Source organism: Choloepus didactylus, chromosome 15 (assembly GCF_015220235.1).
Source record: "Choloepus didactylus isolate mChoDid1 chromosome 15, mChoDid1.pri, whole genome shotgun sequence".
Taxonomy (NCBI): domain Eukaryota; kingdom Metazoa; phylum Chordata; class Mammalia; order Pilosa; family Megalonychidae; genus Choloepus; species Choloepus didactylus.
In genome coordinates, this window is record NC_051321.1 from 34,950,953 (window position 1) to 34,973,562 (window position 22,610).

At 37.3% G+C, this 22,610-nt stretch overlaps 1 protein-coding gene across 1 annotated transcript in view; it reads left to right on the forward strand.

Moving 5' to 3' along the window:
- HPSE2 (heparanase 2 (inactive)) overlaps positions 1–22,610 on the forward strand; it is an 859,688-nt gene that overhangs the window by 561,018 nt on the left and 276,060 nt on the right. The window contains exon 6 of the mRNA XM_037805037.1: positions 10,150–10,197. Coding sequence (XP_037660965.1) covers positions 10,150–10,197 — 48 coding nt within the window. The remainder of the gene's footprint in view (positions 1–10,149; positions 10,198–22,610) is intronic.

Consider the following 22,610-nt stretch of genomic DNA (forward strand, 5'->3'; position numbering starts at 1 on the left):
AGGAATATTCAAAGCAATAATGGCAGAAAACTTGCCAAATTTAAAGAAACACATGAATATACATATTCAAGAAGCCCAGTGAACCCCAAACATGATAAACTAGAAAAGAACCATGGCCAGACACATAGTTGTCAAACTATTAAATGCCAAGGACATGGAGAGAGTTCTGCAAGTTGCAAGAGAAAAGCAGTGTGTTATGTTTTATGTCCAGGGGAGTTCCAAAAAGTGTGTTTCTTATCAGAAACTGAGACAAGAAGGCAGTGGGATGAAATATTTAAATTGCTGAAAGATAACCATGACCAACCAAGAATTTTATATCTAGCGAGACTATCTTTCAGAAATGAGGGATAGATTAACATTTCCAGATTAAGAAAAGCAGAGGGAGTTCATCACCACTAGACTACCCTTCAAGCAATGCTAAAGGAAGTTCTTCAGACTGTAAGGAAAGGACATTAGACAGTGGATCAAAGCAGCATAAAGAAATAAAGACCTCTGACAAAGGTAACTAACTCTATGGGTAATTATAAATGCTGGTGTGTGGTATTGCATTTTTTACTATGTAAATGCTCTTTTTACTGTTTACAGGTTCAAAAATACAAATGTATCAAAAGTAATGTTAAATCTATGGTGTTGGACATACAATGTATAAAGATACAATTTCTAACAGGAATAACAAAAGGGGGGGGAAACGGGTGGGTATCGGAACAGTGTATGTGTATGCTATTGAAGTAAAGTTGATAACAAATCAAATGTCATTATTACAGCTGTAGGATTTAAATTTAAGCCCATGGTAGCCACAAAGAAAATATATGTAAAATAAATATAGAAGGAAATGAAAAGGGACTCCAAAACGGTACACCACAAAAAATTAAATAAATATAAAAGTAGGCATTAATGTAAGAATTGGGGGTCAAAAAAGGTATAAGACTTACAAACACCAAGTAGCAAAACAAGAAAAGAAAGTCCTACATTATCACTAGTTGCTTTAAATATAAATAGATTAAATTCTCCCTTTAAAAGACAGAATTGGCAGAAGGATTAAAAAAAACACAACAAAACAGCATGACCCAAATATATGTACTCTTTACAAGAGACTCACCTTAAGTTGAAAGACACAAGTAGGTTGAAAATGAAAGGATGGAAAAAGTATTCCATTGAAATAGTAACCAAGAGAAAGTTGGGGTAGCTATACTAATATCAGATAAAATTGATTTTAAGTCAAAAACTGATACAAGGGACAAAGTAGGTCACTATCTACTTATAAAGGGGTGAATTCAACAAGAAGAAATAGAAATTATAAATATATATGCACCTAACAGCTGAGCCTCAAGATATGAGGCAAATATTGACATAATTGAAGGAAGAACTACACAGTTTCTACATTAATAATAGAAGACTTCAATATACCACTTTCATAATGGATAGAATATCTAAATAGAAGATCAATAAGGAAATGGAAGACTTGAATGATAATATAAACCAACAAGATCTAACAGCCATACACCAAACACATCATCCAACACTGGCAGAACACACATTCTTCTTTAGTGCACATGGGTCATTCTCCAGGATAGAACGTGTATTAGGTCATAAAACAAGTCTCAATAAATTTACAATCATACAATATATCTTCTCCAACCACAAGGGAATAAAGCTAGAAGTCATTAACAGAGGGAAAACTGGAAAACTCACAAATATGTGGTTTTACAATCAACGAGTCAAAGAAGAGCTCACAAGGGAAATAGAAAATATCTTAAAGTGAATGGAATTGAAGCACAACATCCCATAACTCATGGGATGCAGCAAAGGCAGTACCGAGAGGAAAATTTATAGCTCTAAATATTTGCATTATAAAACAAGAAATATTTTAAATCAGAGCCTTAATTTCACAACTGAGGGTCTAGAAAAGGAAGAACAAACTAAATACAAAGCAGGCAGAAAGAAGGAAATAACAAAGATTAGAGTGGAGATAATTGAAATAGAGTATTAAAAAGTAGAGTGAATCAACAAAATGAGAGGTTGTTTCTTTGAAAATATCAGTAAAATCAATAAACCTTTAGCTAGACCGACAAAGTACAAAACAGAGAAGACAAAAATAACTAAAATCAAAAATGAAAGTGGGGACATTACTACTGACCTCACAGAAATAAAAGGGATTATAAGAAAACTCTATGAATAACCATACATCAACAAATTAGATAACCTAGATGAAATGGACTAATTCCCAGAAACTGTACAACACAAACAGTAAATCCTAAGTTAAACCATGGACTGTAGTTAATAGTACAATTATAAAAATGTGCTTCCATCAGTTGTAACAAATGTACCACACAAAAGCAAGGTGTTCATAACAGCGTAGTATAGAAACACTAATAATGAACAAGTTGAAGAAGAAATCAAGGGAAAAAATACCATTTGCAATAGCAACTAAAAGAATCAAATATCTAGGCATAAATCTAACCAAGGATGTAAAGGACTTGTGCATCGAAAACTACAAAGCATGGCTAAAAGAAATAAAAAAGACCTAAATAAATGGAAGGATATTCTTGTTCATGGATTGAAAGACTGAATATTGTTAAGCTGTCGATTCTATCAAAAGTGATTTACAGATTCAAAGCAATCTCAGTCAAAATTCCAGCAGACTTCTTTGCAGAAATGGAAATCCAATCATCAAATTTATGTGGAAGAGGTTGGGGTCCCAAATAGCCAAAAATCATCTTGAAAAGCAAGTGTGAAGTTGGAGAACTCACACTTCTCAATTTTAAATTTATTACGATCCTACAAATAATCAAAACAATATGGTACTGGCACGAGGACAGATGTGCAAAAGAAAGAACCAAGGCCCCTACCCTACACCATATACAAAAATTAACTCAAAATGGATTAAAGGCCTAAATATAAGAACCCAAAGTATAAAACTCCTAGAAGGAAACATAGGGAAGTATCTTCTGGACTTTGTTTAGTCAATGGTTTCTTGGACTTTACACGAAAACACGAGCATCAGAAGAAAGAATAGTTAAATGTGAATTCATCAAGATAAAAACTTTTGTGCATAAAATGACTAAACCCATGAAAGTAAAAAGACCATCTACAGAATGGGAGAATATATTTGGAAACTATATATCCAATAAGGGTTTTATATCCAGAATACATAAAGAAATCCTACAACTCATTAACAAAAAGACAACCCAAGTTAAAAATAGGCAAAAGCCTTGAATAGACATTTCTCTAAAGAGGATATACAAATGGCCCATAAGCACATGAAAAAATGTTCAACATCATAAGCCATTATGGAATTTCAAATGAAAATCACCATTTCACACCCACTTGAATGGTGCAGCTGCTATGGAAAATAGTTTGGTGGGTCTTCAGAAAGTTACATATAGTGTTAGCATATGACCCAGCCAGCAATCACTCTGCTAGGTATATCTCCAAAAGAATTGAAAACAGGGACTCAAAAAACAGGGATCATAAAAGTAAACCATAGAACCCATGAATCTTGAAGACAATTGTATAAAAATGTAGCTTATGAGGATGACAATGTGATTGGGAAAGCCATATGGACCACACTCCCCTTTGTCCAGTTTATGGATTGATGAGTAGAAAAATGGGGGAAGGAAACAAACAAACAAACAGACAGACAAAGGCACCCAGTGTTCTTTTTTACTTTAATTGCTCTTTTTCACTTCAATTGTTATTCTTGTTATTTTTGTGTGTGTGGTAATGAAGGTGTCAGGGATTGATTTTGGTGATGAATGTACAACTATGTAATGGTACTGTGAACAATCGAATGTACGATTTGTTTTGTATGACTGTGTGGTATGTGAATATATCTCAATAAAATGAATATTAAAAAAAAAAACCACAGTCAGTATTCTCCTTTACCCTTCGGCCTGATTTGCCTTAGTCCTAACCAGATATGCCTCATTCATATCTCTAATTGAAGTCTGGACTCTTTTTCAGCTTTTTTAACAGTTGCTATATGTGCTAATACTGACATTCATACCTGCCAAGCTCTAGCTCTGAGTTTCAGGTGTCACACAGATCCCCAAAGTTCCAGAGACCGACCAGGTTATACACAGAGGGATCAGCATCTCCAAATTTGGAGATAGCCATTACAATTCAGGAATATATGTGACTGCTGTACGAGCTTACAATCTAAGGACCATTATAATAGGTATTCCCCTGATAAGCTGTGCTCTAAGATTCAATTCTGAGTTTACACATTGTAGTTAGTTCATATTGGTGAGGCATTATAATGTTTGTCTTTTCATTTCTGGTGTACTTCACTCAAAATGCTGTCTACAGGACTCATTCATCTCGTTGAGTGTCTTGCAGCTTCACTCCTTCTCGCAGTTGCTCAATATTCCACTGTATGCATACATAGCATTGATTGCAGAACGTTCTTTGAAATGCTTTCCTGGTTGGCTTTCAGAACTCGACCATTCTGGTTTTCTTGTTTCTTCCTTATCCAGTCTGGCCAATTTGCTATGCAGACTCCCTGACCTGGCCCCTTGGCCTTGGTGATCCTAGGGACTCCCTTTCAGACTCACTTCTTACCGTCTCTCTACATACACTCTCTAGGTGATCTAATACCTGCCTATGGCTTCAGTTCTAACCAACCAATATATAACTTACAAATACGTATCCCCCACCTCACTTCTAAACAAATCTAGATTCATTAACCCACCCCCATATGACATCCTCACTTGGTTATCTCAAAGGCATCTCAAAGTCAACATGTCCAAAACTGGAATCAAGACCCATTCCCCATCCCCAAATCTGGTAGGTCTTCTTCCTGTTTCACAAAATGTTACCATCATCTACCAGGTGAAGGAAGCCAGAAACCCAGCTGTCATTCTTGACATCTTCTTCCTCACATCCCAGGTCTGTACCACTGCCAAGTCCTTCTGAAGACTTCTCCCATCAGTCTGCTTCCTCCAGCACCACCTCCAATCCCTAGTGCAGGCTACCCTCACCTGATAGCTGGATTCCTGTCACAGCCACCTCACTGTTCACCCTGCTTCCCATTCTTACCCCTGCCCTGACATTCCATGCCTCACTTAATGGCTGGAGGTGTCTATTTGAAATTAAACCACTTCACTCACTTCCCACTGCTCTTAAGATAAGCCAAAATTGTGGACACAGTCTACAAAAGCCTCTGCGGTCTGTCCCCTGCCTATCTCTTCAGTCTCTTCTTGGAAGATACTCCCTGCCCTCTAAGCTCCAGTCCACGGGCAACTTTCAATTCCTCTGGAATTCTCTTCTACTGTGGAGCCTCTCCTCATGCTGTCACCACTGCTAGGCCCCCCTCCAACTTCCCACCCAGCCTAGCCCCTCTGTGCTCTCCCTATCTAGGGCCAGTGCACCTCGTATATCCTCTCTCAGTACCATGTACCTCTTCTTGGAAATGTTTTAATCACAGTTAACATTTTACATTTACATGGGAGATTTATTTTCAATATTCTTTAGGGTAGGATCACATCAGTCATTTGTTTCCATTTTATCCCAACATCTGTCTCAAGACCTGACATACAATAGGTACTAACTAAATGAACAAATAAAATTAAATCAGATGCTAATTCTTTCCAAGTCTTTATTGTCTACACTTTAAACTTTAAATAAATAAGATTTTATTTTTCAAGAAGCTGTTTTTATGAAGCATGGAATAACTATTGAATATGGAATTGATGTTATGGTGAAAATATTTAGAATCAGGACACTCTAGTTTCAATTTCAGTTTTTACAAACTGCAGAGATGAATTCACAACAAGAGTTTAAATATTGCAGACTTCCTTAAAGCATCTAAAGTGTGGTCATCTCGCTTCTATTTTCATTATGTTAGTTGCTTTCATATCCCTTTCTTCCACAGGATTATCACGTCTTCCCGATTACTGTATCCCCATGGTATCATCACTCTTAAGCACAGAGAAGGTATTCAATCAGTGTTGAATAAATGAATTAATAAATGTGAAGCATATAAAAAAAAAAAGATATTTGCCCAACGATGTACATAGTGGCCTTATTCACAATTGTCAAAAGATGGAAGCAACCCAAGTCTCCATCAACGAGTGTATAAACAAAATGTGGTAAATATTTACCAGGAAATATTATTCAGCTGTAAAAAAAAAAGTCATGAAGTGCTGATACATGCTACAACATGGATGAAACCTGAAGACATCATATTGAGTGAAATAAGCCAGACACAGAAGGACAAATATTATATGACCTCACTGATGTGAAATAATTAAAATAAGCAAATTCTTGTAGTCAAAAACTAAAATACAGGTTACCAGCGTTATGGGTGAGTTAGAGAATGGGGGTTAATGCTTAATTGGTACAGAATTTCTGTTGGGGGTGATGGAAAAGTTTTGGTATTGGATGGTGATGATGATACTGCAAGTTGGTGAATGTCATTAACACCTCTGAATCATATATTTGAATATGATTAAAAAGGAAAATTTTAGGTTGTAATTATGTTTTAAGAATAAAAATTAAAGAAAAAGCTTTAGTATTGTACAACACAAACAGGAAGCCTAATGTAAACTATGGACTACAGGTTATAGTATAATTAAAGTATATATACATATAATTGTTTCATCAATTGTAGCAAAGGTACCACACTAATGCAGAGTTAATAATAGGGAAAAACTGCATGTGTGTGTGGGTGGGTGGGGGGGTGTTATATGGTACCTGTGTATTTTCTGCTTGATTTTTCTGTAAACCTATAACTTCTCTAATAAAAGAAAAACCTTTAGCATCCTCTCTTATACCCCATACCACATTAAATACAACAGCCACATCCTCTTGTGTCTGCCAATAGTGTTTCTCAATTATGTCTCTTTTCATTCCCACATTTCAAAGCTTCCCATTTCTCTGCTGACATCTCCTGCCAGTTGATCCATACCAGCACCTCTCATAGCCAGAGTGATCTTTCTAAAACTCAAATTTGATTCTGACACTTCCTTATACTTAGGTACAGAAGAAATCCAACATACATACCTGGAGGAGGAGGTATCTGTGTTTTACAGTATTATGTTGGGTGTTCATCATACAAAGGTAAATAGGTCCTGGACTTGTACCTTGTTATTAAGTGATAAAGACCAGACTTAGCATCACGGGCCAGCTCCTAGTGATCTGACCAATCAGCCTCTCCAGCATCACCTCCTGCTTCTCCTTTACCCGTCCCCTGACATCCAGCCCTCTGGAGTCCTGAGACGTGGTTCACCTTGACTCTTCCTTGCTTTGCTCATCCTCTTCCTTTGCTTGGGCTGCTCTTCATGGCAAAATCCTACCCTTCTTTCAATTCCAGATGCAACGTCAAGTATAACGTGGAGGTTTTCTCAATCATTCTCCCTCTTCTAACATCATGGAAGGTAGAGCTCTACCTTCTGATCCCTTGACTGAGGTCCCACAGCAGTTAGTTTATGCCAGTAGTAGAGCATGTGTGAACTTTGTAGCTAATTGTGTAAGTATGCCTCTTTGGTTTATTGTAGTTGTGTTGTAGCGGAGTCCCTGACTGATTCATCTTTCAATACCAGCATACAGCATATTGTCTTGCAAACAAGCCCTGAAATACTCAAGTTTGTGAGAGGAAGATGACAAGCAAAGAAAATGCTCAGGCTTTTTTTTTTTTCCTAATAAATATGGTAGTATATTCTTAAGGCAAACATTCAACTTATTTTTGCATCTTAGAGTTGTACTGTATTTCTTGGCCTCAGTGAGAATAACTTGGAGGCAGCACAGGACACTAGATAGAGGGCAGGAATTGAAATCAGAGAACCTGGGTTTAGGTTGCATTAGCTCTGCTGTGAGCAAGTCACATAATCTCTCTGAGACTCAGCCTCCCCCATTATAAAATAGGAATATCTACCTATCTGTTTTGAGGGTTATGTGAAATTATACATATAAAAGGCTGAGAACATTTTATAAAGAGAAAGCACTATAAATGTCAGTGTTATTTTCATTATTGTTATTGTTACATGCAAATGAAGACAGTTCTACATAAAGTATTTTTATTTCAGAGATTTCAGAAATTATTTTGGAGGAGTAAAGCCCATGTAAATATATTTTTAAACATTTTATTGCTTTTAAAAAGTGACATGTATCTAAGATTGTTAACTTTTCCCCAATTTTTAAAATACCCCAGGGAGGATGCAAAATTTAATCTTCCCCACTTTATTTCTGGGCCATCCTGCTTGTAAGATTATCCTCAGTTCGCCACTGCTTAGAGCACATATGTGGCAGGAAAATATTTTGAAGACTAATCTGTTTTCTTTTACCCTGTATTTTTCCATTTTCTTCCTTCCCATTTAAGCAGATAGTTGGCTGTGTGCTTATTGACTGAAAGGTAGCATGTGGCAGGATGGAAAAGACAAATAGCTCAAAAGCTTTTGAATTCCAAAAGAGACAACCTAGGCATAGGGCCAAATAATAGCGAGGATAATGGAGCTACTCTTCCAGACTCAAAAGAGATTTTTCTGGGCTGGGGAAAGAAATGAGGAAAAGAGAAAGAAAAAAAGAAATCCATAGGTTCTAAAAGCAGAGGGCACCTATGCCCTACTTTCCAAGGAGTGCTGCTAGGACAGGTAGCGTAACTCCATAAAAACTTAGCTGTGTGGAGTGTCTGAAGATATTACTTCTCTAGCCAGTGGGGAAGCTAGTAGTCTTTATAATGGAATCAGTAATATCCACCTCACCAAGCAAAGTAATGTTGAGAATTATAAGAAACAACATATGTAAATGTCCTTTGCACACTGCCTAGATACCTGCTGAATAGATAGTCAGTAAATGTTATTTTCCCTCCACGGACATTGACATTTTGGTCCTGCCCATCACACCAATTCCATTCCTTGCTCACTCCCATGCTCCATTTTCCATGTTCTTGCACCTGGATAGATGAATGATACTGGATTAAAAATAACGAAGGCCAAGACAGGGCCTTTAAAAAATTTTTTTAATCTTTTTATGAACTCCATTTTGATGCTAATTAGCAGTCTTGGTACCCAGCCCTTATGCCTTCTCTTGCCGTCTTCTGCAAAAAGACTGAGTCCTCTTCTACCATCATGGAAAAGAGACTTTCTTTGGGCAATGCACAGCAATTCCTTTGTTCAGATGCCTGTCTGGCAAGATTATGCTGGGGAAGGGCAGGGATAGGGCCTTCCAGACAAAACACTGTCTTCCTCCCTCATAGAAGTGTCCTTGGGTTATGAAGTACTAATTGGAGATTGTTTCCATGTGAAGAAAAGTTCCCATCCAGGGCCTCAGGGCTGAAAGGAATATCTTGAAGAACCAAAATGTTCCTTTTGATTTACAGTGTCTGGTGATAATGCTCTCAAATAGTAATCATAGCCACAACAGCACCGGGCCTCATAACATGTAGAATAGGAAGAAAGTGGTACATGGATAATTGAGTTTTTCACAGGCATGCAATTTATAATATCCTGTGGCATCTGCGAGGCCCTGGATGTTCTATCCTGGCCCCTTGGTTCTCCTGGAACCTCCAGTGCTCAGGAGGGTGGGACTAACAAAGCTTTGGGGCATGCATAGCTGCAGAGAACGGCTCTAGTTTTCCTTTTGAACTGAGCGTGCGTGTCAGATGACAGTTCTCCATTTAGCTCCTCCAAAAGGGGTTATATTTCTTTTTGTGGCACTCAAACAGATGTGGCAGGCCATTATTACGGAGTTTTTGATAGTGCTTTATACTTGTATAAATAAACTGGATTTTCCCATTCTCTCTGCTTCAAAGGCATTTTTTGTGCTCACATCCTTGGGAGATGTTATAGGTTGTTTCCTAGCAGAGGGCAGAGTCCTTGGAGAAGAGAAAATGAAACATAAGTTTTGATTATTGGGAAGTGATGTGGAGGGCCATCAAGCATGAGTTTGGGAAGACAGACTTAGGTAGAATGCCATATTGGGGTATTGATTTCCTGGTGGTGAGGGAAGTATGGGGAGCTAAAAGAATGATTACCTTCACCTTCTTTACAGTTTGACCTCCAGTAGTCATGGACAGCTATGATTATGGTTGTGGACCCTGGCAGAAAGCATTGCTGCTCAGTATTGGTCCAATCTGTGTGTCTCTTTATTTCAACCTTGAGGATGTGGTCTACTTCAAGCTGCAATATCTTATTTTCTTTCTGTTCCTTACAGATTCATGAAGGTAGCAGGAAGCACAGTGGATGCAGTTACCTGGCAACAGTAGGTATTCACCATTTTTGCTCCTACTTATAACAGCTGCTATGAAATGAAAGATAATTAGTTGTCATCAAGTTCATATCTAACATTAAATAAGTTATATTTATACATCCTCCAAGAAAAAAATTAAAGCTAACTCCAAAGCTGTTCTTATGATACATGCTGTCTCACAGTATAATACGTTTATTATACTACACAACACTGACACATTTTGGAGAGAGAGCTCAGCTATTCTGTACATTTCTAAATTAATCTATCATCAGTGAACAGGTAATGGGGTTTGGAGCATGGTAGTTTCCCCATGAACTTTTCCTTTGGGAATACTTTCCCTCTTTAAGAGAGAAAATAGTTTTAATTACTCAATGTATCATGTGAAAATAGAAACATTTCATTATATTAATGGCAGTGGTCTTAATTAGTGCCAAGTGAGTCATTAATATGAAGCAGGTTAAAAAAAAAAGTGTCAAGGGAATAAAGCAGCTTCAAGAAAGAAGATACACCCTGCATTCCAGGAATAAGCTTACAATGGCAAAGACCTGTTACCCCAGGGTAGCTTGATTTGTAAATATAATTATCTGGTATATAAATTACAGTTTTCTTTAAGTTTCCTTATGGCATTTGTTCCAGGTGTCCAGAAGGGTGGGACTAACAAAGCTTTGCTGTGTGCAAAGCTTTACAGAACCGGGTCTGTGCAGAACCAGTACCTCACAATATCTCACCTATTTTATACTGGAATCCTGCCATTCTTTTCTATAAGAAACCTATCCCACAACATCTTCTCCTCTAATGTAGTCCTCACTGCTCAGAATGTTCTCCCCAGACCTTCACCATAGCCCTCAACTGTGGCCATCTTTCTCATTTACTCTAACCCTTCCTGTCTACACCTCTTGTTTATCCCTGTTATAAGTGGGTCTCAGTATTCCTTGGGGATTCATGACAGATTTGAAAGAAAGAGAAGCAGATGAAATCTTTATTAAGTATCCCCAAAGAATTTTTTGTTGTTGGCAATCAATAACTTGAATCATAATGGGGAGCTTTTTATTCTACATTTATACTCTTAGTTTCTCTAAACAAGAAGTTCCAAATGTTTTCAGAAATTGTTATTCTCTTTCAATTTGTTTTTGTGAGTCATGGATTGAATAGTTCTGGGAATCATGTTCTTCCCATTCTTCAAACCCCAGTGTCTTCCCTCTGCACTTAGACTAAAAGCCAAACTCTCTACTCTGGCTTATAAGGCCCTTTGTGTTTGGCTTCTGCCATCTTCTGATCTCACCTGGTGCCACTTGGCCCTTACAAATTCTGTCCCACCACACCAGTAGTTGTTCAGTTCTTTGAAGGTTCAAGTACATGTCTGCCTCAGGATATTTGTACATACTATTCCCTCTGCCTGGAATGTTGTTCTCTCCACTCTTGTGTGGGTTTCTCCTTCTTATCTTTTAAGTCTCAGCTTACAAGTCATCTCCTCAGAGAGGCCTTTCTTGACTATCCTATCTAAAATAGGTCCCCCATTTCATTTTTTCTTATCTCTTTGTTTGTTCATGACACTTATCATAACTTGCAATTATTATTTTTCCCAAGGATTTGTTTTTGTAATTTGTTTGTTTTCCTCTTCTACCAGAATGGCACATACTCAATTCAACAACTGTTTAGGCAATTGCTTATTAGGCATTTACCTCAGAGAAATAATAACAATAAAATCAACAATAATGACAATAATAATGACAGTAGCCAGGAACTCTTCTAAAACATTATATGCCTTACCATATCTGATCTTCACAACAACCACATGAGGAAGGACTTGTTTTAGCTTCCCAGCTGCTATAATAAATACCGTACAGTGGGTTGGCTTAAACAACATTTTTTGAGGCTAGGAGAAGTCCAAAATTGAGGCATGAGCAAGATGATGCTTTCTCCCAGAAGAACGTGGTATTCTGGGGCTGGCTGCTAGTGGTCCTTGGTCCTTGGTTTTTCTGTTAGATGGTAATGTACACGATGGCATCTTCTCCTTTCTCTTCCAGATTCTGTTGACTTCTAGCTTCTGACTGCCCCCCATGGCTTCTCTCTCTGTGTCCTTCTCTATTAGCCCCTAGTAATAGGGCTGTTGAGGTGGGCCACACCATAACTGAAGTAACTTCATCAATAGGTCATGTTTACAATGAGTTCACACCCATAGAAATGGATAAATATTAAGAACATATTTTTCTGGGGTACATAACTTCAAGCCACCACAGTACTGTTATTATCTCCATTTTTCCACAACTTACAGGAGGCTGTAGAAAATCCAAAAATTACACAGAAGTGACAGATTTTGGACTTGAAGCTCACTCCTAGGGTATTCTCTTAGTAACTATTACTGCTTTGATTATAGGACACTCTCTTTACTGAGAACCTTGTAGTGGAGGAACTCAAATCCTGCTCAGTGTTCTCATCAAAGTCTATCTGTGTAATGTAGCATAGAAGCTAATGTGTGAAGAATTTATAGTATTTATAGAGAAAGACAATGAGATTGCTTTAAGAAAATTGTCAGGTGGGAATGTGTGGTTTGTTCAATAATCATGGCTGACAGAGAGATCAGAGAAAGTTTTTCCTCTCTTTTCAGGCACTTTACTTAGCACAAATAGAATGAAATGATCCCAGTATTTTTTTGGAGTGGATAAATACACTTTTTTATAAATACATTTTGTTTATTGGCTACTTTAAAAATATTGGCCATCTCTCAAGATAAATGTCACATGTTTGCAACTACTCCAAAAATATCCCCCCTAAAAAGAGAGGGGGTTGTGTTTCTTTTGGCTCCAGGATCAGCATTCATTTGGGGACAACAAGTAGCACCTGGAATCTACCATTTAACCCTTCCAGCTATATTTCTCAGTCAAGACTTGAAATAGTCATGGAACAATCCCAGGAAATCCTGGCCAGGAAGACTCACTGAAAATTAAAGCCAAATGCCATGTTTCTCCAACCTTGAGAAATACTAAGGTGAAGGTTTCTTAGGAAATTAAAAGTCATATTCAGGAAACAAAAAAATAGAAGTAACATAGGACTTGTCAATATGCAGACATATAGGTGGTCAAAAGAATCAATTCAATACTGCGATGTAGAACTTGGAGCTTGTAGTCTGAACTCTGAGCCTAAAGTCATGAATTAAAAGTCCTATATAGTTAGACTAATTTGATTTGGAAGCTCATGCTCTTGGATTTGTATATTTGGAAGACCAAGATACATGACAATGATTGGTCCTGCTCACTAACCCACATGGAACACCCAGAAAGAATTAGTGAGATTAATTTCCAGTTACAATAATGGTGGAGTAGCTAGTATCAGACTAACCCTCCCATAAATAGCAATGAAAAAATCTGGACAATATATTAAAAAGAAAAAAAATCTCTGAAGAGTAATCAAAAGGAGGCAGATCACTTTTATTTTTTATTCTTGTTCTGGTTCTTTCTGATGTAAGGAAAATGTTCAGCGATAGGTTGTGGTGATGAACGCATAACTATGTTATCATACTGTGGACAGTGGATTGTGTACCATGGATGATTGTATGGTGTGTGAATGTATTTCAATAAAACTGAATTTAATTAAAAAAAAAAAAAAAGGAGGCAGAAGCTAGAACAATGTATTCAATCCTTGAAAGGAATGATCATACTGGATAAGATCTACTTTTATATGACTTTCCCACTGTGGTTACTCAGCAATTCACATAGCATGAAGTGGCTAGAACTCAAAGAGAAGTATGGTCATATTGACTTTGGATGTCATAAGAAGGTGTCAGAGGCTGGAAATTAAATGTGGGAATCTCAGAAAGAAGGAGCTACAGGGGGAAAACAACCAATTTGCATATAAACTTTCCTCAAATATTTAGCTCATCCCTGAAATGTGCATATTCAAGAAGGACTCCAAAGAGCTCCCAACAGCTGGAAGCCTGAAAAACTTGAGAAGAGGGTTCAGCTGCTCACAATCACACATGAGAAACAAAGATTGGAATTTTAATCTCACAAATTTAGAGGAGCTTGATATACACCTGTGCTTTCCAGTGAAACTTGAAAGGGTTAAGTACCCTATGTACCAGGACTAAGGATTTTCTTCAGGACTGATATATAATCAAAAAACACTCACCCTAACAAAGTATAAAATGAAGTCTACACAAATACAGGGTAATAATTCATTCATTCAACTTCTTGCTAGACCACAAACCAACACTCTTCAGAAGATGACAGAATACTATGTCTCTGCAGTATATCAACCACAATTTCCAGTATATCATTTTAAAATTTACTAGACATGGAATGGAATGGGAAAATGTGACCATGGCCACAAGAACAAGCAATCAACAGCAACCTTGAGTAAACCAGATATTAGACTTAGTTGACAAGGAATTTAAAGACTTTAAATATATTCAAACAGTTAACAAAAAAGATCTCCATAGTGAGTAAACAGATGGGGAAATAGCAGTAAGAATGAAGAGTATAAAAAAGAACCAAATGAAATTCTTGAACTGGGAAGAATAATATCCGAAATGAAAAACTCACCAGAAGGACTTAACAAGAGATTGGAAACTACAGAAGAAATGTTGGGCTAGTGAACTTACATATATGCATAATCGAAGTCCAGAAGGAAAGGAGGGAGAGAATGGAGCAGAAGTTTTTTTTGAAAAAGCCAAAGCTGAACTTCCAACTTTGGTGGAAAATAGCTCTAAGAAGCTAGATAAACCCTAAGAAGCATGAATACAAGGGAAAAAACATACCTAGATACAACAAGACAAGACACTTCTTTTGCCAAGAACAAAAGATCAAGAGAAAATCTTCAAAACAGTTACAGAAAAATGACATTTTACATACATGGAAACAAATATACAAATGATGGCTAAGTTGACATCAGAAACAAGAGGATGGAAGACCATGGAACAACATCTGAAAAGATGTTGAAAGAAAAAAAAAATATCAAACCAATATTTTCTATCCAGCAAAAATATTCTTCAAAAATTAAAGTGAAATAAAGATGTTGTGATAAATGAAAACCAGTAGACCTGGGCTATAAGAAATGCTAAAGGAAGTTGAAGTTCTACAGACCTAAATGAAGTCACACAGGAAGAAAGCCTGATCTCAAAAAAGAATGAAGAGCACTGGTAAATTTGTGAATAAATACAAAAGACTTTTTAATCCAACTTTCTTTAAAAAAACTGACTCTAACACCAAAAAAAATGTAGCATTGTGTTATGGGGTATATTTGCCAACAATCAAGGATGAAGAAAGGAGGAAGCAGTAAATGGAATTGTGCTCTTGCAAGTTTCTTAAATTTTGCATGAAGTACAATTTTATCTCTAAGAAATTGTGATAAGTTAGGATAAAAATTGTAATCCTAGAGCAATCACTTTAAAAATGTGAACATTTTCATTACTCCAGAAAAGAAATAAAAATAAAAAAGGAAATCCACATCTTCCATACCCCTTATCCACTCCTATTATTATTATTATTACTTTTAAATTTAAAGTAAAAGTTTATTATACACACATCTTTCTGGGATTCACATGATTTTTTAAAATATTTCTTTATTTTTTAATGTAAACTGATCATGGGGTTGTATGCACAACTATGTGATGAACTGTGAGCCAATGATTGCACACTTTGGTGGGTTTGTATGGTATATGAATATATCTCAATAAAACTCATCAAAAATAATAAAAGACAGAAGGTGGGGCAAGATGGCAGCATAGACAGTTGTGGAATTTAGTTAGTCCTCTAAAGTAACTAGTAAATAGCCAGGAACAACTAGTAAACAGTCAAGAACAACTGTTGGGGGACATCCATAACTGAACACACATTGTACACCAACCTGGAGTCAGTGGAATGGCTGAGATCACAGCATAGAACTATAAATAAAGCTCCCCAAACTGCGGAGCTGGCACCCAAAGGCACGGCAGGCTGAGTTATAACACTTCCCTGTGGACAAAAGAAGCAGGCTACCTAGAGTGAGGGAGAGTAGCTTAATCAAGCTCCCATGCAGTTTTAATTAACAAATCTGGACAACAGAATACAAGCTATAAGCACAGATAAACCCGCAGCAAGCAGGAAAGGAACACTGAGGTCTCTTCTGGCAGAGAGGAGGAAGGGTTGACAGGAAAAATAAATAAATAAATAAGTAAAAGCAAAGGTTGTTGGAGACAGCTAAGCTCAGAATACTGGAAAATGGCTGTGTCCCAAGAAAAGGGGCACAGAGAACCAGGTACCAACACCAGTTGACCAGCAAAACTGGGGGGCTGAGGACTGGCTCTGAAAAGGGGCTTTCTTTTCCTTTTTTTTCCCTCCCATTCTAAGTAGCTCATTAGAGACAGCCTCAGGCATTTTCAGTTGTCAGCACTGATGCAGGCAAGTGGGGAGTTAAGAGAGTAAGAGAGACAAAGGAGGAGTTCATGTATAGAAGATAAGTCCCTAAAGGGCATATCTTCTCTAAGAAAAGGGCAACAGGGCCCAGCTCAAGTGGCTACCCTCCCTCAGATAAGTCAGACCCCAAAGCCTGTGGGGGGAGAGGGGGCAGGGAACCAGGAACAGTTTAAGCTTGGTTTCTGACACCCTTGGCCCCTGTCCAGGACAAGGTCGACTGAGAATTAAAGGGACCATACCTCTGTATACCAGTGGGGAGCTGCAGGCTGAGAAGCACCACCTGCTGGACAGGATAGGAAAAGCACAAAGTCTACAGGCCTCACAGGAAAGCCTGACAACCTTCTGGGTCTCATCTTCAGGGAAACTTGATACTGATTACACCTTCCACCTTCCACCTGGGCCCCTCTAGTCTGGGAAAATCTGATTGGTGTAATCAAGGAAACCAGAAGCCTAGACAACCAAAAATTATGAGTCACACTAGAAAAAACAAAGATATGGCCCATTAAATGGAACAGACTTACACATCAAATGAGATATGGGAGTTGAAACAACTAATTAAAGATCTTCAAACAAATATGCTAACTCAATTCAAAAAGCAAAGCAACAAGTTGAGGGAAGGTATGGCAAAAGAGATGCAGGATATAAAGAAGACATTGGGGGAACATAAGGAAGAACTCAAAAATTTGAAAAAACTAGAGGCAGAACTTATGAGAATGAAAGGCACAATACAAGAGATGAAAAACACAATGGAGATATACAACAGGAGATTTGAAGAAGCAGAAGAAAGAATTTATGAACTGAAAGACAGGATATCTGAAATCCTACACACAAAAGAACAGATAGGGGAAATAATGGAAAAATATGAGCAGCAACTCTGGGAATTGAATGACAACATGAAGCACATGAATATATGTGTCATGGGTGTCCCAGAAGGAGAAGAGTAGGGAAAAGGGGAAAAAACAATAACGGAGGAAATAATCACTGAAATTTTCCCATCTCTTTTGAAAGATATAAAATTACAGATCCAAGAAGCACAGCGTACCCCCAACAGAATAGATCCAAATAGAACTATGCCAAGACAATTAATAGTCAGATTATCAAATGTCAGGGACAAAGAGAGAATTCTGAAAGCAGCAAGAGAAAAGCGATCCATCACATACAGGCGAAGCTCAATAAGACTATGTGTGGATTTCTCAGTAGAAACCATGGCAGTGAGAAGGCAGTGATATGATACATTAAAGATACTGAAAGAAAAAAACTGCCAACTAAGAATTCTATATCTGACAAAACTGTCCTTTAAAAATGAAGGAGAGTTTAAAATATTCTCAGACAAACAGACACTGAGAGAATTTGTGAACAAGATACCTACTCTACAGGAAATACTAAAGGGAGCACTACAGCAGATAGGAAAAGACAGGAGTGAGAGGTTTGGAGCACAATATTGGGTGATGATAGCACAGTATTGTAAGTACACTGAACCTTTGTTCTTCGTTCTTTGACTGTGAGTACAGTTGAAAGAGGAATAACCTAGTGAAACCTTGAGTGGTCAATGATTGTGATTAAATATACAAATATAAGAATGTTTTTACATGAGGGAGAACAAATGAATGTCAACTTTGCAAGGTGTTAAAACTGGGGCAGTATTGGAGAGAATACAATCAATGCAAACTAGAGTCTATAGTTAACAGTAACATTGTAACATCCTTCCATTAATTGTAGCAAAGGCAGTATAACAAGGCTAAATATCTGTAAGAGGGGAATAAAAGGGAGGGATATGGGATTCTTGGCATTGGTGGTGGTGTCTGACTTTTTTATTGTATTTAATTTTAATTTTATTTTTTCTTTTGTTGCTTTTTAGTTGTCATTTTTTTTTCTTTTTCTTTTTTCTTTTTTCACCTCTTCCTCTTTCTTTGTGGAAGAAATGAAATGTCCTCATATAGAGAGAGGTGGTAAATGCATAACTATGTGATTATACAGGGAACCATTAATTGTTTACTTAGGATGGAATGTATGGTATATGAATAAAACCATCTAAAATATAAACAGAGGGATACAAGTGCTGGAGAAAATGTGGAGAGAGGGATGTACCTAATCACCATTGGTGGGGAAGTAGAAAGGTGCAGCTCATCTGGAGGGCAGTGTGTTGGTTCCACAGGAAGTTAAGCTTAGGGTTGGCATATGGTCCTGCAATTCAGTTATTGGATATATGCTTGGAAGAACTGAAAGGAGAAACATGAATGGACATTTGCATAATAGGGTTTATGGTGTCAGTATTCATGATTTATAATGGATAGAGGTAGCCTAAGGGTACATCAACTGATGAAACAGAATGGCGAACTGTGATGTACACATACAATGGAATATTGAGCTACTAAAAGAAGGATTGAAGTTGTGAAGTGAATGGACATTGAGGACAGTATGTTGAGTGAAATAAACCAGAAATGAAAAGAAGAACATTATAATGCCTCACTAATATGGAATAACTATAATGTGCAAACTCTGAGAATTGAGTCTGAAGGCATAGGTTATCAGGGGAAGGCTTATTATAAAGGTTCCTAGATTGTAAGCTCTTACAGCAGTTAATCTATTCCTGAGTTGCTATGGCTATTTCTAAATTCTGAGATGCTGAAGTCTTTGTGTATAACCTGGTTGGTCCTTGGAACTTTGGGTATCTGTGTGACACCTGAGACTCAGAGCCAGAGTCTGGTAGCTATGAATGTCAACATTACCCCATACAGCAAATGTTAAGGAGTCTGAGAAAAGAGATCAGACTTTAATTAGAGATATGAACAAAATGGAATTGGTTAGGACTAAGGTAAATCAGACTGAAGCGTAAAGGACAATATTGGTGGTGTTTTTAAAACTTCAACTTTTGGGTGTGACCAAAGAGATGTTTATTAGGTGCAAAATCTCTATTTTCGTAACACACTATATAATTTAATTTGTATGGTCAGTTTATTCAAACAGCATAATTACATGGAATATTGAATAGGGAAGGAAATCTGGTTGGTTTGTACAAGTTAGTGAGAAGCTGCAGTACATTTACATTCCCAGAGTAATTTGGGCAGAGAATGAAATTGTATTTGCAAAGCCCCCTTGAAGGACTGGGGAAAATGTGGAAATATTATATTTCTGCACCTAGGAAATTAATGATATTCTCACAAGCATTGGGGGCTACCAATTTAAAAGAAGGTCGAGCCCTCAATCTTGGGGCTTGCCCTTATGAAGCTTGTTACTGCAAAGGAGAGGCAAAGCCAACTTAAAATTGTGCCTAAGAGTCACCCCTAGAGAACCTGTTTTGTTGCTCAGATATGGCCACTCTCTCTAAGCCAACTCTGTAGGTAAACTCATGTGGGACATGACTCTCAGGGGTGTAAATCTCCCTGGCATTGTGGTATTGAGAAAGCCTTCTTGGACCAAAAGGGGGAAGAGAAATGAAACAAAATTAAGTTTCAGTGGCTGAGAGATCTCAAATAGAGTTGACAGGTCATTTTGGAGGTTAGTCTTATGCATTATATAGATATCCCTTTTTAGTTCTTAGTGTATTGGAATGGCTAGAAGGAAATACCTGAAACTGTTGAATTGCAATCCAGTAGCCTTTATTCTTGAAGATGATTGTATAACTGTAGGGCTTACACTGTGTGACTGTGTGATTGCGAAAACTTTGTGGCTCCCTCTCCCTTTATTACAGTGTATGGACAGATGAATAGACAAATGAGGACAAAAAGTAAATAAGAGGGAGGGATGGGGGTTATGGGTTGTTTTGGGTGTTCTTATTTACTTTAACATTTATTCTTGCTCTTTTTTGTGTATGGTAATGAAAATGTTCAAAAATTTATTGGGGTGATGAATGAACAAATATATAATGGTACTGTGAACAATTCGTTGTACACTGTGGATGACTGTATGTCATGTGAATATACCTGAATAAAATTAAATTAAAAATAAAAAAATAATAAAAGACCAAAAAAAATGCAAAAAGGTATAACTAAAAATCCATAGAGGAATTAAAATGGAATACTAAGAAATATTGGATTAACCTCAAGAAAGCAGGAAAGAAGGAACAGAGGAACAAAACACAGATGGAAAAATAGATATCAAATAACTACAACCATATCCTTCCATATGTAATAGAAATAGTTCACAAGAACACAGTGGACACACCAAGAACAAACCAAGTTAAATTTTGAAAACACACAAATTTCTACCTTAGAAAAGTCTAGAAAACACAGAAATACACAAATATACATCCCAACAACTGTCAGAGCAATGACATCCTCACGTCTTATCAACTTTGGTGATATGCATTAAACAGGGCAGATGATGTCTTAGCATTATTTTTAAAATAATTTTGATTTTATAGATCCCTGAAAGGGTCTTGGGGACTCCCAGGGTTTCCTGAACCACTTTGAGAACTGCTGCTATAGAGGGAAGGTGGGCATCTGAGAGTCTAATTGCTTCTTAGTTCCCCTGTTCAAGTCTACTTATACCCTCATTCTGAAAAGCACATGCTGTTTCCAGTTCCTGAGAATTTCTGGGTTTTTGCTGCAAGAATCAGCCTTCTTTTAGGCTTCCCTCACACAGACTTAGAATTCAACTTTTTCAGGTCAGCTAAGTCAGTTACCACTCTGCCTTCTGTTTCTAAATCAAAAAAATTTGTTGCTGTTTTCTCCTATCCTATTCTCTTAGGCCTTGTGGATTAATGTCACTTTTTGTCTCTTTACTGTCATTTTAGTGGGATTTTTGAAGGAAGCTTTAGTAAATGCCTGTTTTAAACAACTATATTTAACCTGAAATCCTGCTCTCTGCGTTTTTTTCCTCTAGAACTGATTTTGAGACAAAATGAAATTTTCAGTTCCAAAAAGAGTATGAAATTCATTTTCAATATTTACCAAGCTAGGCAAACTCAGCTTTTCGCAATACCTGGGCCTACCCCCACCCCCAGCCCCCAGAGACCTAGGAAAAAAAGTCTCTGGCTGTGTGGCCCAGATATCAGTACTTTTAAGTAGTTCATTAGGTGATTCTGATGTTTGGTAAAGGTTGAGAACTACTAACCCTAAGTGTTTAAGGAGCCCTCCCGGTGATTCTGATGTGTTCTAAAGCTTGAGACCCCCTGGATCTGATTCCTAAGAATATATCCATTACTGTTCTTTTGGCATAAAACTTTCTTCAGTAGCTTCTTTTCTGACATGTGGATGGAGGGGTTGGGGTTGGGGCAGTTAAGAAAAATTATTCTGGGAATTGGCCTTTAAAAATTTCCTACTGCTTGAATTCAAAGTTATAGCTTTAAGAGATCTAACTGTCAGTAAGTTTTTCTCTTATATAATAAAAGTCAGCCCTTTTCTCTTTGGTAGTCTTAGCCGGCACTTACATACATCAGTTCTTCTACTGTTGCAGAAAAATTATGGTGTATAGACTGCAGCTGTAGCCTTAAGGAGATAAATTTTAAGAGCTCAGTTTTATAATTTAGATTTTCAGCTACACTTAAAAGCACAAATATGAGTATATGTGAGCAAAATGACTCTCAGAGTAGCATATATTGGAAATTCATGAACATTTCCAGGAGTAATGGGACATTAGAATGACTTGTTAAGAAAAGATTCTGCTTCAAAGGAAAAATTAAAGAAATGCATCACACAGATACATGTACTCAATTTTAGAGAAAAGAGTGGTAACAAAATGTGCATCCTATTTAGAAAAACATTGGAAGAAATATTTAACAAAGTTAGTGACCACAGGAGTGCTAAAACATTCAAAACACTGTTTTGGAAGTAAAGAACCTATAGGGCAGTACATTGTGGCTTGATAGAAAGAACAAGGGCTTTGAAGTCAAACAGGCCTAGACAGAATCCCTCTAACCCTTTGTAGCTTTGTGGCCCTGGGGAGAAAGTGCATCTTCCAGAGCTCAGTTTTCCCGTCTATAAAGTGGGGATAAAGCTATTATAAAGACTAAACGAAGTAATGCAAGAAAAGCAGTTGGCATAGGACGCACAACATTTTGAGTCCTCAGAAAATGTGAATTCCCTTTTTCCT